The sequence below is a fragment of the Hippopotamus amphibius genome, chromosome 8, assembly GCF_030028045.1.
Source record: "Hippopotamus amphibius kiboko isolate mHipAmp2 chromosome 8, mHipAmp2.hap2, whole genome shotgun sequence".
Classification (NCBI taxonomy): domain Eukaryota; kingdom Metazoa; phylum Chordata; class Mammalia; order Artiodactyla; family Hippopotamidae; genus Hippopotamus; species Hippopotamus amphibius.
Genome location: NC_080193.1, coordinates 42,488,116 through 42,505,493, shown reverse-complemented (window position 1 = coordinate 42,505,493; position 17,378 = coordinate 42,488,116). Strand labels below are relative to the sequence as shown.

At 38.0% G+C, this 17,378-nt stretch overlaps 1 protein-coding gene across 3 annotated transcripts in view; it reads left to right on the top strand.

Moving 5' to 3' along the window:
- The first annotated feature begins 1,590 nt into the window (after positions 1–1,590).
- Positions 1,591–17,378, top strand: part of IWS1 (interacts with SUPT6H, CTD assembly factor 1) — a 45,702-nt gene continuing 29,914 nt past the window's right edge. For all 3 annotated transcript variants that reach the window (XR_009055105.1, XM_057745665.1, XM_057745666.1), the window contains exons 1-2: positions 1,591–1,869; positions 3,912–4,027. Coding sequence is in view for 2 of the 3 variants with exons in the window: in XM_057745665.1 (XP_057601648.1) it covers positions 1,836–1,869; positions 3,912–4,027 (150 nt within the window). In the remaining variant the exon portion in view is untranslated. The remainder of the gene's footprint in view (positions 1,870–3,911; positions 4,028–17,378) is intronic.

The window sequence follows — 17,378 nt, the reverse complement described above, 5'->3', positions numbered from 1 at the left end:
ACAGCAGGCTAGGCAAGCCCAGAAATCCAGTTCAAGATGTATGCTTCGTCAACTAACAAAAGGCCCTATTTCTGCAAATCTATACCTGCTGGGCAACATCTGCATAAACCTCATCTGGCCCTACTCCAATCAAAAGTTACTTACATTGGTCCTTTTTTTTTTTTAATAAATGTATTTGTTTATGTATTTTTATTTATTTTTTGGCTGCATTGGGTCTTCGTAGCTGTGCAAAGGTGCTCTCTAGTTGCAGATAGCAGGGACTACTCTTCAATGTGGTGCACGGGCTTCTCATTGCAGCATCTTCTCTTGTTGCAGAGCACGGGCCCAGGCGCACACTTCAGTAGTTGTGGCATGTGGGCTCAGCAGTTGTGGTGCTTGGGCTTAGCTGCTCTGCAGCATGTGGGATCTTCCCAGACCAGGGATCAAACCCATGTCCCCTGCATTGGCAGGCGGATTCTTAATCACTGCATCACCAGGGAAGTGCTGTCCTCTTTATTTAAGACAAAAGCAAACAAGCAAGGAAATGGACTTTATTTGGGGTATTGCAATAGGGAAAGCACACCAGACATGAAGATCAGAGTGTCCAGGCAGGGTGGTTTTGCCTTAGGCTTTCACAGGGAGGAAGGTGGGATGATTTACAGTTGGGATTGATTTGCGATGAGAAGTTTGAATCAGTCAAGAGAACAGAAAATCTTTATCTCTGTATCTAGCTAGTTTAGGGGGCAAAGACTTCAATAGGAAGTTGGAGGATCTGAGTCCGCACTTATGAGCAGGCTCAGAAAAATGGGGAAAGGTCTTTGGCCTTGTCACAGGTCAACAAAGGGGTTTTCTGTAAGTCTTACAGTATTCAGGAAAAAGAGTGGAGAGTGAGTTTTACCTAAGAGTTCTTTATAGTGAGACGTTCTGGGAACACTGACAGGTCAGGAAGTTTCTTAGTCCTTGTTGTTTCTGGGGAGCATATAGTGCTCAAGTGAAGTTTAACAGTGTCACTTCCTCTAGATTTCAAGGGGGGAGGGACGGGCGACTCCTCTGGAAGCAAAAACCTGTAATTCGTATTGCTGACCAAATGGTTTTCTAAAATTAAAGTTAAGTCGTCATTTTAAAAAAGAAAGGAAGAAAAATGCCTTGAAAAGAGGCCCCTTTGATCATGCCACTTGGTAACGCATCACAGCTCGCTAGGCTTCGAACTACAAATCCCAGAGGGCAACGGGCCACTTCCTTCCCCACCTAAGGGCGGGAATCAAGTGCCTCGCTGCGTGATGGGAACGATAGTTAATTTCCGTATGATGGAAAATTTAATTTTAGCTCCTCTTCATTTTTCGGAAGAGTAACTCAGAAAGTCCTCAAACAAGGCGCGGACGGAGAACCCACACAGCAACATTACCATCTCCATGGGAAACGGACCTGGTTCCTCCAAGGGAGGGTTTTAACTGCAGCCGGGGCTCCCGCTCAATTTTCCCAGTAGTCACCTTTCCGGTCGTGTCGTGCGTTATTACCGTTGCGTCTTCTCATTGGCCGGGCGACAGGTGACGGCGCCTGCGCACTGAATTCTTTTGAGGGTCGTGGGCAGACGCCATTTTGGCCCCAGAGGTGCTTCTGGGAAGTAGACCGCAGACCCGCACGCTTTGCCTGCGTGCCGGTTACGGCCTCTTATTCTGCCGGGGCTTCTAGGTCGCGTCTGCCTCTGTTGCTACTTTACTCTCCGCATCCTCCGAACCCTCTAGTTGGGCGTGAGCCTCTGAGCCCCGGGCCGTGCCGTCGGTGGTCACAGCGCCGGGAAGGAGGTGACGGGGGCGGCGCGGGGCGCAGACACTCCCCGCGGAGAGCCGCCTGCCATGGACTCGGAATATTACAGAGGCGACCAGTCAGGTGGGGCCGGGACCTAGGGGACAGGGCTCGGGGGCGGAGCGGTTACTCGGCCGGGCTTGGCCTCGCATCCCCGCGGGGGAGGGGAGGGACGCCCTGGAGACGTTTCCTCCCCGGACTGGGCCTGAAGGTGGACTGAGGCAGAGCGCGGAGAGCCCGCCGACCGACTGCGGTCCCGAAGTTAGAACCTGGGAGAGGGGATTCTAGAGGGAAAGCCGTCTTCTGAATCGGCGGAAGATGTTGCTGAAATAGGGTTCACTTCCATATAGCAAACGTTTACTGTGTGCAAAGTACTAGGGAAGGTCTCTCCTGGTAGGGGATTTTTTTTTTCAGTAGTTGAGAGTGATTTTCGAGAATCCAGGGGAGTTAGCCGTTGAGTGGGGGTGCAGGATCTTACCTAGACTTTTCACTCGGAGTTGGGGCTAGTTTGATCTCGCCTGCAAACTCTTTTCTCCCATTAAAGAAAACGTAGGACTCGTATTCGAGTTGTATACGTATTTTAGAATTAGGTGTGTACCTCTGGGGCTTACTAGTGATTTTTGTACCTTTCGTTCACCTTGAGGTCTTTCCACTTTCTCCTCACTGAAGTTCTCCTTTCTTTTCCTGTTTCATCTGTAAACACGAGACCCCACTCTGCTAACACCGTGCTAGGTACCGGCGATCCAAAGGCGAATAAGGCAGAATAAAAACGTGGAGAATAAAAACGTTGCTTTTGCTGTCTTCTTGTGTCCTAGTTCCATTAAGTAGTCTGTACCTAAAGTGCTTAAATAATTTTCTAAGCATTAACTACCGTCTTTTTTTGAGTTTACTTCGATTCCTTATTGTATGACAGTGAATAGTAGCGACTGCAAACACGTTTCCAAACATATACTGCTGTTTTGCTTTAAACGTTTTCCTAATGTTCTCAAAATAGTTGTCAGTTCATTTGTGTTTTTAAATTACTTTTAAATAAGTAATCATATGTGGTTTGTGTATATAATGTGCTGAGAGATATGAAAAGTTAGCAATTCCCTAACTTTTCATTTTTTTTAGCCGTCTTTGGATGTTTATCCATGTATTCCTTATTTATGCGATCTTGTTGCATCATTTTTAGGCATTCTGTAATGAGTTCCTATTATGCTAGGACAGGGTTTTAGCCTTTTCTGTGCCTTCTTCTCCCCCCCATTCTAACCATTGAAGCATAATTTTTCGTTACACTTCAAAATTTTTTATTATGACTATATAATAAGAATATTAAATACATATATGCTTTACTCCTTAGCTAAGTAGAGTAGCTCATTAGTATGATAGTGATTTCATTCTTACACTTTTTTTTTTGGTTTTCCTGTAATTGGTTCATTTTTAAAAACTTACTTTTATTGAACTTCTAACCAAGGCTTCCCATATCCTCCAGCAGCTCTAAATTCCTCTCAGTACAATTTTACTTTGTATTTTTAAAGTATTGGTAAAGGATAGGTAGCAGTTCGTTTTATAATAGTACAGTAGTATATGCTTTACTTTAAGTAGTTTACACTACTGCTGGACAGGAGTTCCTTGTGCTCTTCATTCATAAACAAATACTATACCAGACAGCTTTCTGGGCTCCAGGGATTCAGCACTGAACCAAAATCCCTGCTCTTTTGGCAATTTTCATTCAAGTGAGGAAGGAACCACGTTAAACCAAAACTAACTTGGAAGGTCACATAGTACATTAGAAGGTGGTAAGTAAGTGCTGTGGAGAAAATAGACACAGTTATTTTAACATAAAGTTGAAATAAAGTGCACACTATTAGAGTTTGTTGACTTGGTCCTTAGTGATGCTTCTTAAGCTTCACATTCCTTTAATGATGTATTTTCGCTGCCACATGTGTCAACAATACAAGTTATGATTGTTGGTATTTATGTAAGTATTATACTGTTGTCATGTTCACAAATTAGCATCGTTAGTTATGCTTCATCAGTGGTAACCTTTGCTCTTACATTAGTCTTGATTCATTGTGTTCATTTCAGTTGTAGATGTCATCCATCTTACGCCTTAAGTGGGTTTTTGTTTTATTTTTAAGCAGATGATGGTGGCGCTACCCCAGTACAGGATGAACGGGATTCAGGGTCAGACGTTGAGGATGATGTAAATGAGCAGCACTCTGGATCAGACACTGGAAGTGTAGAACGTCATTCAGAGGTATTGGCTAAACAACATCTTTGGGGAGGCTTTTCCCTTGCATATTCTGAGACCTGTTTTATTTAGGAGTTGTAGAGACCCTGTTACAGGGTCTAAGCTTCAAATCCTTCAAAGATAAGAGAGAACTGCTTTAAAAATAAATAAATAGGGATAGTCTGGTTACTTATAAAATCACAGGGAAATAAGTATTGACTGAGTCCCATTTTGGATAGTAGGCAGTCTCAACTGTGCTTATGAATTCAGAAAATAGGCCAGGCCTTTGATATTTGACTAGGCTTCCCCATTCCCAGAATGATGTCATAGTGGGGCAGTGAAGATTTGCAGTCTGAGGAAATATCAGTTGAAATAGAAAGTTATGGTGGTTATCACCATAATTTGCTTCACTGGTTGTACAGTTTGTACTGCACAATGTTAGCAAAATAAAATTGGGACTTTTTCAATAATTCAGCTGTAAGTTTTTGGTAAACAAAAACTGAAACATAGGAATGATAAAGATGGCCAGTATGCCATATATTTTGCTTGACTACACATGCACAGAAAATTGTCCAAGTTTAAGGGTTAGATGCCGTTGTTAGAGATTGTATTATTGACTTTGTCCTTTGATGTATCACTAGTATATTCATATATCCAACAAATATTCACTGAGCACCTGCTGTGTATCAGGCTCTTTTGACACATCAGTGACTAAATGAGGGTCCACTGCCACGAAAATCCTTCTCTTCTTGGATTTATGTCCCAGTACGGGGAGAAAGACATTAAACAATATACATTTTTTAATAAAAATTGTGTAGTTTGTTAGAAGGTGAGATAAATACTATGGAGAAAGAAGGAAGTTAGAACAGAGTGAAGGGTGCCAGGATGGAGGGCAGGCTTTGGTGTTAAATAGAGAGCTACACAAAGCCCTTATTAAGAAAGTGACATTTGAATCAAGACGTGAAAGGAGGTGAAGGAATAGCGCGTGTCTATGTAGGGGATGACATTCCTAACAAAGATCTAAAGTGGGAGCCATTGTGGCTAGAGTAAATAGGAGGCAGGTGAGATCAGAAGTGGGCGGGAGGCTTATCTTTTAGTTATTTTGACATCATTCAGTTTTTTGTACACTTGTACGCATTTAGACTAAATTCTAATTAATATATAATTGATAGGTAGAAATTATTTGATAATGTAAACATTGTTACGGTGTATTTAGTGTGTAATATCTTACTTTCCATTTTGGAAAATAGCATTAGTAGATTGACTCATGGCTTCATGCTTCAGTTATAAATGTAAAAATGTATTATAAATGTAGTGTTGACTTTCTTGTTTTCAACTATTTCTTTTAATGAGATGGATTCTAAATAAATAAATGCTCATGTTGAAAATTTGGAAATCATATAAAAGTTTAATGAAGAAAATTAAAGTCAACATACTCCTGTCACAGAAACGACTATTAACTTTTTTACATTATTTCTCCTGCATTTTTATTGTCCTTATATAGAACGTATGTATACATTTTAAGTTACTTGCAATTTTACTATATATGTTACATATCTACATAACATTTTTACCCCTTCACTTAAGATTATACTTAAGTTTTTCCCCATGTCATTAAAATTCTCACTAAGTATAATTTTTAATGATTGCATAATATTTCATGGATGGACTATTACATTTTCAACAGTTTCCTAATTATTAACATTTAGACTGTTTAGCTATTATAAATGAAGTCTGCCTGAACATATTTTTATGGTTTTCATAGATTTTCCCCTCCAGGAGGGTTATCCTAATTTGCTAAGCTTCTAGTAGTTTGAGTTCCAGTTGTACCCTTGAAAAAGTACAGTTATATTAAATGGAGCAATGCAGATTATAGCCCCAAAACTTAAAAGATGTGTGTTAGTTTCATGTTGCTGCCATAAGAACCTGGTACAAATTTGGTGGCTTAAAAAAACAGAGATTTGTTTCTTAAAATTCTGGAGGTCAGAAGTCCAAAGTGGATCTCACTGGGATAAAATCAGGGTGTCACCAGGGCTTGCTTTAAGGGAGAATCTGCTTCCTCGCCTTCTCCAGCTCTACAGACCACTTGTACTCATTGGCATATGGCTTCTTTCTCCATCTTCAAAGCTAGAACTATAGCATCTTCACATCACTCAGACCTTTGCTTGTGTCCTCACATATCTCTTACTCTGACCCTCCTGCCTGCCTCCCATAAGGACCCTTGGGCCTACTCAGGTAATTCAGGATAATCGTCCTATCCCTAATTATATCTGCACATCCCTTTTGTGTATTTACAGGTTCTGGGGATTAGGATGTGTACATCTTTTGTGGAGGCATTGTTCTGCCTGCTGCAGGATGGCACTTACAACGTGATTTTTCCAAATAATGTTTTTCCCATTTGCATTTTGGAGTTCAGGGTAGTTGGGGGGGGGGGGATGTTTTTTTTTTTTTAATTCATTTTATCTATAGTGCTCACTCTGCAGGTGTTTCTTGATCTCTAAGGAAAGTATTGAAAAAGGTCAAGATAATATTTTAAAATGTAAAATTAATATCAAAATCTTAACGTCAGGATCAGTAACTGTGCTTTACTGGTCCATATTGAACCTGAAACAAAAGGAAAAATCAGTAATATGTATCCTAGTACTTAAATTTTGATATTTGTTCATCATGGATTTTTGTGTGTCAGATTTGACCTTTAAAAAATCACCTTTTTTTTTGAACAGCTTTATTGAGGTAAAGTTACATACCATACAATTCACCCATTTAAAGTGCAATTCACTGGTCTTTAGTATATTCACAGTAGTACAGCCATCACCATAGTCAATTTTAGAATATTTTCATCACATCGAAAAGAAACCCTTTAGCTATTACCTCCTTATCACCCCTACCCCTCAACCCCTCCTTGTTCTGAACATTTTATATGAATGGAATTATATACCTTGTGGTCTTTTGTGACTGGCTTCTTTCACTTAACGCTTTCAGTGTTTATCCAAGTTGTAGCATGTATCAGTACTTCATTCCTTTTTGTGATCAGTAATATTCCATTCTTTGGATATACCACATTTTGTTTATCCATTTGTCAGTTGATGGACATTTAAGTTGTTTCTGCTGTTTTTCACAGTTGCTGCAACAGTTTACATTCCCACCAACAGTGCACAAGTGTTCCCTTCCACATCCTCACCAACACTTGCTATTTCTTATCTTTTTGATAAGAGCCATTCAGACAGTTGTGAGGTGATATTGTGGTTTTGATGTGCATTTCCTTGTTGATGTGTGATCTTTTCATGTGTTTGTTGGCAATCTGTATGTCTTCTTTGGACAAATGTCTATTCAGATCCTCTGTGCATTTTGTTATTGGGTTATTTGTTTTTTTAATGTTGAGTTGTATGAATTTTTTGTGTATTTTGGATATTAACACCTTATCAGATATATTTTTTGCAAATATTTTATCCCATTAAGTAGGCAGCCTTTTTGTTCTGTTGATAATTTCCTTTGGTGTGCAAAAGCTTTTTAGTTTGATACAGTTCTGTTACCGAGTCTAAGCTCGCTCTGCTCACCACACGACAGGCCAGTGAATTGGAGACAAGGTGTTGAGGCGAGGAATATAACTTTATTTGGAAAGCCGGCAGACAGAAAAGATGGCAGACTAGTGTCTCTGAAAAAACCATCTTATTGGGGTCTGGATGCCAGTTTCTTTTATAGAATCAGAGAGAGGCGGCGAGGAAGTAAAGTAGAAGGGTAGAATAGAGAGGGAGGGGCTGTGAGGAAGTAAAGTAAAACGGGAGAATAGAGAGGGAGAGGTGGCAGGGAAGTAAAGTAAAAGGGCCATCAGTCTTGCAAGACATCTCTGGGAATGACCAGCCTTGGTGAGGGGATGTGTTAATTTCTTCTTGCAGCCACTCACAGGTGGGCAGGGCAGATTGCCTGCCTCTGAGCTGAACAGAGGCACTTTAGTTTAACACTAGGCAGAGGGGCAGGGTTCCCTGAGGCAGGCCATCATGTATGATTATAATAACAAAAGCAGTGAAAAGCAAAGGTTAAAGTCAAAGAAACAGATTGAACATGGAGTCCTATTTAACTCTTCCCTGTTACCTACAGTCCCCTTGGTTTATTTTAGCTTTTGTCTCCCTTCCCTGAGGAGACATACCCCCCAAAATATTGCTAAGACCAGTGTCAAATAGTGGACTGCCTATGTTTTCTTCTAGGAGTTTTATGGTTTTAGGCCTTACATATAAGTTTCTAACCCATTTTGAGTGTATTGTATATGGTGTAAAAGTAATCCAGTGTGATTCTTTTGCATGCAGCTGTCCAATTTTCCCAACACCATTTATTGAAGATACTGTTCTTTCTCATTGTATATTCTTGGCTCCTTTGTTGTAGATTATTTGACCATATATGCATGGGTTTGTTTCTGGGCTCTCTATTCTGTTTTGTTGATCTATGTGTCTTTTTTTAATGCCAACACTATACTGTTTTGACTACTGTAGCTTTGTAACATAGTTTTTGATCAGGGCATATGATGCCTCCTGCTTTGTTCTTTCTCAAGATTGTTTTGGCTATTCAGGACCTTTTGTGGTTCCATACAAATTTTAGGATTTTTTTTTCTAGTTCTGTGAAAAATGCTATTGTAATTTTGAAATGGATTGCATTGAATCTGTAATTTGCCTTGGGTAATATGGTCATTTTACAGTATCAATTATTCTAATCCATAAGCACATAATAGCTTTCTTATTTACTTGTGTGTTGTTTCTTTCATCGATGTCACAGTTTTCACTGTACTCTCCTTGTTGGTTAAATTTACACCTAGATTTTTTACTCTTTTTGATGCATTTATGAATGGGATTTTTTCCTTAATTGCTCTGTTTAATAATTCATTGTTAGTGTAAAGAAGTGCAACAGATTTTTGTATATTGATTTGTATCCTCCAGCTTTACTGAATTCATTGATTAGTTCTGTCAGTTTTCTGGTGGTGTCTTTAGGGTTTTCTCTCTATATTATGTCATCTGCAAATAATGACAATGTTATTTCTTCCTTTTTGATTTGGATACCTTTTATTTCTCTTTCTTGCCTAATTGCTAAGACTTCTAATACTACGTTGTATAAAAGTGGTGAGAGTGGACATTCTTGTCTTATTCCAAATCTTAGAGGAAAAGCTTACAGCTTTGTGCCATCGATGTGATGTTGGCTGTGGGCTTGTCATATGGCCTTTATTTTGTTGAGATGTATTCTCTCTTTTGAATTACTTTTCTTTTTTGCATCTATTGAGATGATCATGTGATTTTTTTAGCTTTCATTTTATTAATATGGTATATCACATTGATTGATTTGTGGATGTTGAACCATTCTTGTATCCCTGGAAGAAATCCCATTTGACCATGGTATATGATTCTTTTAATGTGTTGCAGAATTTGGTTTGCTTATAATTTGTCAAGGTTTTTTGCATCTGTGTCCATCAAGGATATTGGCTTGTAATTTTCTTTTCTTGTGTTCATGTCTGGTTTTGGTATCATGGTAATGCTGGCTTCATAAAATGAGTTTGGAAGTGTTCCCTTCTCTTCAGTTTTTTGGCACTGTTTGAGAAGGACTGGTATTAATTCTTCTTTAAATGTTTGGTAGAATTCACCAGTGAAGCCATCTGGTCTTGAACTTTTCTATGTTGGGAAGTTTTTGATTACTGACTCAATCTCTTCACAGTAATCAGTCTATTTAGATTTTCTGTTTCTTCATGATTCAATCTTGGTAGCTTGTATGTTTCTAGGAATTTATCCATTTCTTATAGATTGTCCAATTTCTTGGCGTACAGTTGTTCTTAGTTTTTATGATTCTTTGTATTTGTGTGGTATCAATTGTAATGTCTCCTCTTCCCTTTATAGTTTTATTTTTTTCTGTCCCCCCTTTTTTTTTCTTGGTAAGTCTAGCTAAAGGTTTGTCTATTTAATATTTTGTAAAAAAACAGATCTTAATTTTATTGACTTTTCTATTCTTTTTAGTCTCTGTTTCATTTATTTCAGCTCTGATCTTTGTTTTTTCTTCTAATAACTTTCAGCTTAGTTTATTCTTTTTTCTAGTTCCTTGAGGTGTAAAGTTGTTATTTGAGATATTTCTTTTTTCTTAATGTAGGTATTTATTAGTATAAGCTTCCCTCCTAGAACTGCTGTGCTGTTTTCCATAAGGTTTTGGTATGTTGTATCAATATTTCCATTTTCATTTATCTCAAGATATTTTAATTCTTCTTTGACTCATTGATTATTTAGTAACATGATGTTCAAGCTCCACAGATTTGTGAAATTTTCAGTTTTCTTCTCATACTTCTCATACTCATAGTCATTTCTACTTTCATACTATTGTCAGAAAAGATGTTTGGTATGATTTCAGTCTTCTTAAGTTTATTAGGACTTACTTTATGGTCTAACATATGATCTGTACTGAAGATTGTTCCATGTGCACTTGAGAAGAATGTGTACTCTGCTCTGTTGGGTGGAATGTTCTGTAAATGTTCAGTCCATTTGGTCTAACGTGTGGTTTAAGCCCACCATTTCCTTATTGATTTTCTGTCTGAATGATCTGTCCATTATTGAAAGTGAGCTATTGAAGTTCCCTACTATTATTATGTTGATATCTTATTTCTTTCTTCCTTCAAGTCTGTTAATATTTAGGTGCTCTGATATTGGGTGCATAAATTTTTACAAATGTTAAGTTCTCTTGTTGGATTAACTTTTTTATCCGTATACAATATAATGACTTTCTTTGTATCTTATTATAGTTTTTGGGTAAAAGTCTGTTTTCTCTAATTATAAATATAGGTACCTCTGCTTTTATTTGGTTTCCATTTGCATGGAATATTTTTTTCTATCCCTTTTTTTTCAGTCTGCATGTGTCCTAAAAGCTGAAGTGAGTCTCTTGTAGACAGCATATAGTTCAGTCTTTTTTTTTCCTATCCATTTAACCATTCTGTGTTTTGGTTGAAGAATTGAGTTCATTTGTATTTAAAGTAAATATTTATAGGTAGGGACTTATTGCCATTTTGTTTGTATGTTGTATTGTGACTATTTTGTTATTCCTTTTTTCCTTTTCCTGCTCTTTTCCTTTGTGGTTTGATGATTTTCTGTTAGTGGTATGCTTAGATTACTTTAAAAATTTTTTTTCCTATATCTGGTATACCTTTTTGCTTTGTGGGTTACTGTGAGGCTTTCTTAAAATGTCTTATACCAGTCTATTTTAAGCTGATAACTTCGAGTACATGCTACAGTGACACATTTTTGCTCTCTCCTTCTCCACATTTCATGTTTTTGATGTCACACTTTGTCTTTTTCCCTAGTGTACCCATTAACAAATTATTGTAGTTATAATTATTTTTAAGACTGTGTGCATTTTAATTTCTTTAATAATATTTTCACTGTTTTTGTGGTTTGGTTTTGTTTTTTTTTTAGTGGTTGCTCTAGGGTTTACCACATATATTAACTTAATCAGAATCAACTTCAGATTTAGGGTAGCTTAATTCCAATGATATGTAGTAAGATTAGTGCTATGTAGCTCTATTCTTTTTCTCTTTTTGTAATATTATTGTTACACATATTATGTTTATTAATGCTAAAAATCCAACAATGCATTGTTATAAAAGTTATTTCCTTAGTGTAATACAGCTTTGTTCCCACCCATCTTCTTTGTACCATTATTGGCAATATACACATATTATTATCCTTATGTATTATAGGTCCAACAATACAGTATATACATATTACTTTATGCAACTGTTATTTAAATCAGTTAAATTAAGAAAGGAGACAATATGCATTTATCCTGTGTTTCATAATTACACAGTTACCTTTACTGGTGCTCATTGTTTTTTCATGTGGATTCACTGAGGTCACTTGCTTTCAGCCTGAAGAAATTCCTTTAGCAGTTCTTGTGTGGTGGGTCTGCTCAACAAATTCTTTCCTCTTTTTGGTTGTCTAGAAAAGTTTTCATTTGTTTTTTGTTAATTCTTTACTTTTGAAGGATAGCTTTGTTGGATATAGGATTCTTAGTTGACAATTTTTCTTTGAGCAATTTGAATATGTTATCCCACTGCTTTCTGGCATCCATTGTTTCCATTGAGGAGTCAGCTGTTAATCTTACTGGGTTACTCTTATAAGCGATGAGTCAAATTTTTGTTTCTATGTATATTCTCTATTTGATGTGATATTGTCATCATGCCTTTATTTCTTTAAACATGTTTACAGATGGCCACTTTGAAGTCTTTCTGATAAATCTGATATCTGATTGTTCTCACAGGCAGTTTCTGTTGCTTGCTTTTTTCCTGGTTATGGGTCATACTTTCCAGTTTTTTTGCATGGCTTTTAATTTATTGTTGGAAACTGGACGTTTTAGAGTAATTGTTTAGTGACTAGCTGGATTATTTAGTGAATACTGTTTCTTCACCCACAATTTTAAATCTCTGATGTTGCATCCTCAGAAATGTGCGATTTGGGACATGCTCACAGTCACCTGGGATGACAGTGGTATTAGTAGGGCTCTTTTTTCCTCTTTCGCTGACCACAATGAGCTGATGGCTGTGTTATTGTCAACAATGCCCTATGGCATAAATTGCTCAACAAGTTAATCTAATCAAATTCTGGCTCCTTTGAAGAAATAGTTTCTGACGTCTGTGCTTTGCTCTGATCCCAGGATGGCTCCGCCCAGCTGTCTTATTACCTGGTTATCTCGTGCAAACTAGGTGGCCTACAGTTGGTCCTGTATTTTGAATCTCCTTCTAAGTGCCTGCCACCACAGTTTCCATTGTTAGTAAAAGTGCCTTAGGCAGAACTTCCCCAAGGTTGGTTACAGATGAAGTTGGTTTTGTTGGGGAAAAATTTGAAGCTATCTGGTTTACTGCCTACTTTTTCCCCAAGCAGAATCTCTGAGCCAGGGCTCTGGAGTTTGGGGTGGGGGTTGGGGAGAGGGTGATGGCAGGTTTCTCTCTGAGTGACATCCTAGTTCTAGAAGCAGAGCTCTCAGTGTGGGATGGGGATTGGATAGCAGCTTGAGGTGCTTCTGGCTTGCCTCTCTTGGCATGGAACCACCGGCATACAAATTGGGGTAAGGATGATCAGGGCCCTGGTATTCTCAGTGTGCTGTGCCCAAAGTAGAGCCTTCTTACTGTGATTGGGGGCTGGGCAGAAGATGGGAGCCCCCACTTTCAACTATAATTGCCTGGAACCTATCTTCAGCAACAGGTAGCCGGAGGCAGAATGAGACATGCTGACATTGGGCTCTTTCTGGGAAGAAACCCCACCCCCGGAAACTAGAGAGAGAGAGTACTGTTTGGCTTTGGCTGTAGCAGTCTAGAGTAGAGTCTGTTTCTTGCTGAGCTGTGAAGTTGGAAGTGACGAGCAGTCTTGGTTCATATACCAGATACTTTTGCCTCTCTTACCAAATTTTTGTAGATCTTCTTGGATAGATGCTTCTTTGTTCACTCTTTTTTTAGGACCATTTCCAGGGACGTTAAGTGGTTGTTTTTAAATACTTTTAACCACTTTCACTGGAGATTGGGTCAGCAGAGCTTTTCATTTTCATACCAAAAGCCCTCATTTGGCTTCATTTTTATCTCTTTTACTAATTGGTCAAAACTCTCTGTATTCCCCAATTCACATTCCAGGAGAACCCAGGATACTTTACTTGTTTGTCTATTACCACAGTCTCTACTGGCCCTTTGGCTCTTTCATCTCATTGGGTCTCCTGCCTGTGTGTGGGTGGATCCTGTCTGTGGCTTCCCCTGCACAGGGAGCAGCCCAGTTTTGCTTTCCTAAACAGGTGATTCTGAGTAAGCCAGCTGTTGGTATTTGGAGACAGGCTTGTATATTATAGGACATTTAGTATCTTGGTTCCCGGCAGTAAATAAAATGGTAGTAACATATTCTCTCCAGTCATTGGCAACCAGAAATGGCCCCTTGCATTCACAAATGCCCCCTTAGGGGAGAACCCAGAACCATCCTTCTAACACTGAAATGGACAAATGAGGTATAGAAAGCATAAGAAAGGAAACAAAAAGTATCCAACGATATAAGAAATTAGTGAATAAAATACAAATAGAACATTTGTAAGAATGGCAATACTGGCAATACAGCCATTAAAATTGTTTTCAAAGACTATTTTGTGATATAGGAGAATTCCATGTGTTACTTGAAAGATACCAGCCATTAAATTAATTGTGATTCTAGATCCTTGTTTACTTTTTTAAAGTAAATTCACACAAAGAAGAGATTGGGAAGAAATTCCTTGTAAAAAATGTAAATGATGGTGATCTTTGGGTTAAAGGTGATTTTAATTTTCTTTATACTTTCTTGTGTTTGCACATTAATATTTAAAATCAAAGGGAGAGGGACTTTCCTGGTGGCACAGTGGTTAAGACTCCGCACTTCCAATGCAGGGGGCCCAGGTTTGATCCCTGGTCAAGAAACTAGATCCGCATGCATGCCGTAACTAAGAGCCTGTATGTCACAATGAAGATCCCCCCAGTGCAGCCAAATAAATAAGTAAATAAATAAATGAATAAAACATTAAAAATAAATACTTAAATAAAATCAAAGGGAGAATAGAGTAACTGTCCCATCATTTTATATGGTTGCCTATTTTTAGTAACATATCAAATAATTTTAAATATATTTAAAAATTACATAAAGGACATGTAGAAAGGACAATGGAAGGATGGGAGGGTGGGCTAAGTGGACTCTGAGGAATGAGTATGACATTGCCAGATGGAGAAGCTGGTTAGGGGTGCATGGTTCAGAAGCCTAGAATTGAGAAGGACTTGTTGTATTTCAAGAACAAGTATTGTGATTGGAAAGTGGCATAGCTTAATGGAAGATCATACTGAAGAATTAAGTTTGGGTTAGATGGTATAATAGCAAATCTCTCTTGGGTGATGATGATACAATTTTGTATTTGCATAGCTCTTTAGAGTGAAAGGCATTGTGGTGACCAAAGTATAATTTCATATATTGGCTTTGCCACTTAATAACCGTAATAACTGTCAGCTCCTAGAAAAGTTATTTCATCCCTCTGAGCCTTCGCTTCGCCATCTTGACAGTGGGCTAAAACAGTTATTGCGAGGATTAAATAAAACTTATGTAACAACTCTAAAAACTGTAATACCAGTTACATTATATAGGGAAGGCAACATTTTACCCTTAGCCATCTTAGGTTTTCAGCTGGAATTCTTTAACAAAAAGACACTAACAAGTGAAAAAAGAAATGAGTTTATTAACATGTGCAGCCTTCATCACACAGGAGAAAACTCAACAGAGAGTAACTCAAAGCAGTAGCTTAGAATTCTCGCTTATATAGCATCTTCAACAAAGAATAATAATTTTTTGGAGAAATGACAGGACAAGGGAAAGCAGTTCTAGACTTCCAAGGGTGACAAACTGGGAAGATAAATATATGGGAAGAAACTAATGTGGTAAAGTTTGTTTGCTGATTCCTCTGCTGGTGTCTTTAGGCTGATGACTGTCTGTCTCCAGTAAAGGGAATATCCTGCCTTTTGGAAGAAAAGGGGAAGATAGAGCTACTCTTGTGTTTACTGCTTATTAATTGCCTTCAGATCAAAATTTTTATGTCAGAGAGGCATATTTTGAGGTGACATAATCTGATTTCCTTTAACTATCTTAAAACTGTCCTCAATAGTAACTAGGCAGATTATTTCTTAAACGGTTAGTCCAGAGTTCATCTTTATGAAGTTGAGGCCACACTGTTTTAAAGCAAAAGAGCCTTACCATATGAAATAAAATTTTAAAATAATATTCTTAAGCTTAGGACTGGTTTTTTAAAGAAATCTATATATAAGCAATTGCAGTAATAAGTTGATTACATACTTAAATTATTTGTTTCTAGGTTATTAACATCTTTTTGGCTAGGTTTCTAAAAGGGGTATGAATATCAGTGGAATTTTCAAATGTATTTAGTCTGTGTAGAGCACTTTGGAAACTCAGAATTTTCACACAACTTTGACATTAGGGCAGATAGGGAAAAGACTTTTTTTTTAATGCTTTTGAATAGCCATCGCTGGAAACATATTTGTTAACAAAGCAATTCAAGAGTGAATGGTACCTAGTTATAACTAGTTGTCAGTTCTAATTTTTATTGTTTTACTTGAATGTTCTCTTGGAAACTTCCTTGGTGGTCCAATGGTTAAGACTCCAAGCTTCCAACGCAGGGGGAATGGGTTTGATCCCTGGTCTGGGAACTAAGATCCCCTGTGCCACACAGTGCGGCAAAAAAAAAAAAAAATTCTCTTCAACAGCGTGAAATTAGTTGTGGATTGTGGTCAGCTGGTTTTTATTCCACAGAAAATATATGGAAGGTAATATGCATTTTAAAATACAGCTTATAGATTTCATCTGCATAGAAAAGTAGGGTTCCCCTCCTGAGGCTCTCACAAGAAAAACAGCATGTGGGACAATTGAGGAAGAGGTTGTTTAGAAATGGCACATAGCTTCTCTGACTGTAGGCAGAGCCTAGTGGGCACTACCATCCATGTGTCTTGAAGTTGATGACAGCCCCCTTAGCTCCAACCTTACTTTGAATTGAGTAAAGACGGCAGTCTGCGGTAATTTGGGTCTTTCCACAGAGAGGTTGTGCTAGCATAAGGAAAGCATTCCTATGGGGAGTACATCAAAGCCCCTAGAAGATGCTTGTTGGCCTTTGCTGTCTTTCTTCACCCTGTTTCTTACCAGTTCTTTTGATTCCATCTATACTTTCTTTCTTTGTGTAAGATTTCAGCCTTTGTCTTTGAGTCTACCAAATTGAGGAGAAAAACATTATTTTGCTTTGATTTTGTTGTTGTTAAGCATTTTCTTGTGGGGTTTGTTTTGTTTCAGTGAATTTAATCTGAGTGTCTTTTGTATCATGAAGGTAAAAGTGGTTTTTTTAGGTGGTCTCTGATCTTAAGGTCATTTATTCATTCATATTATGAAGATAAATGTGTAAAAAATCACCTTTCAGTGAGGTTAGAGATACAAGATGCTACAGCGACATGAAAGAAGGAATGACTGACCAGCTCAGCCTTCACTGATGATGTATTTGAGTTGAGTCTTGAAGGGTGAATGTTTTGTACTTAATTAGTAATTAATAAGATAGATATCTTGTTATGAGTGATTAACAACATGTATTGAATGCTCACAGGCACGTGCTAACTGCTTTACATGCATTTGGTCCTCTGAACAGCCCTGTAAGTTATAGGTACTATTTCTGACTCTGTCAGATTGAGGACATTGAGGCTTTGAGGAGTTAAGAAAATTTCCGTAGGTTACACAGTAGAAGGTGGCCTTGAGCTAGGGCTTGGACACCAGATCTTATTGACTCTAAAGCCAGCGTGGTGAAGTGTCACATTATATTGCAC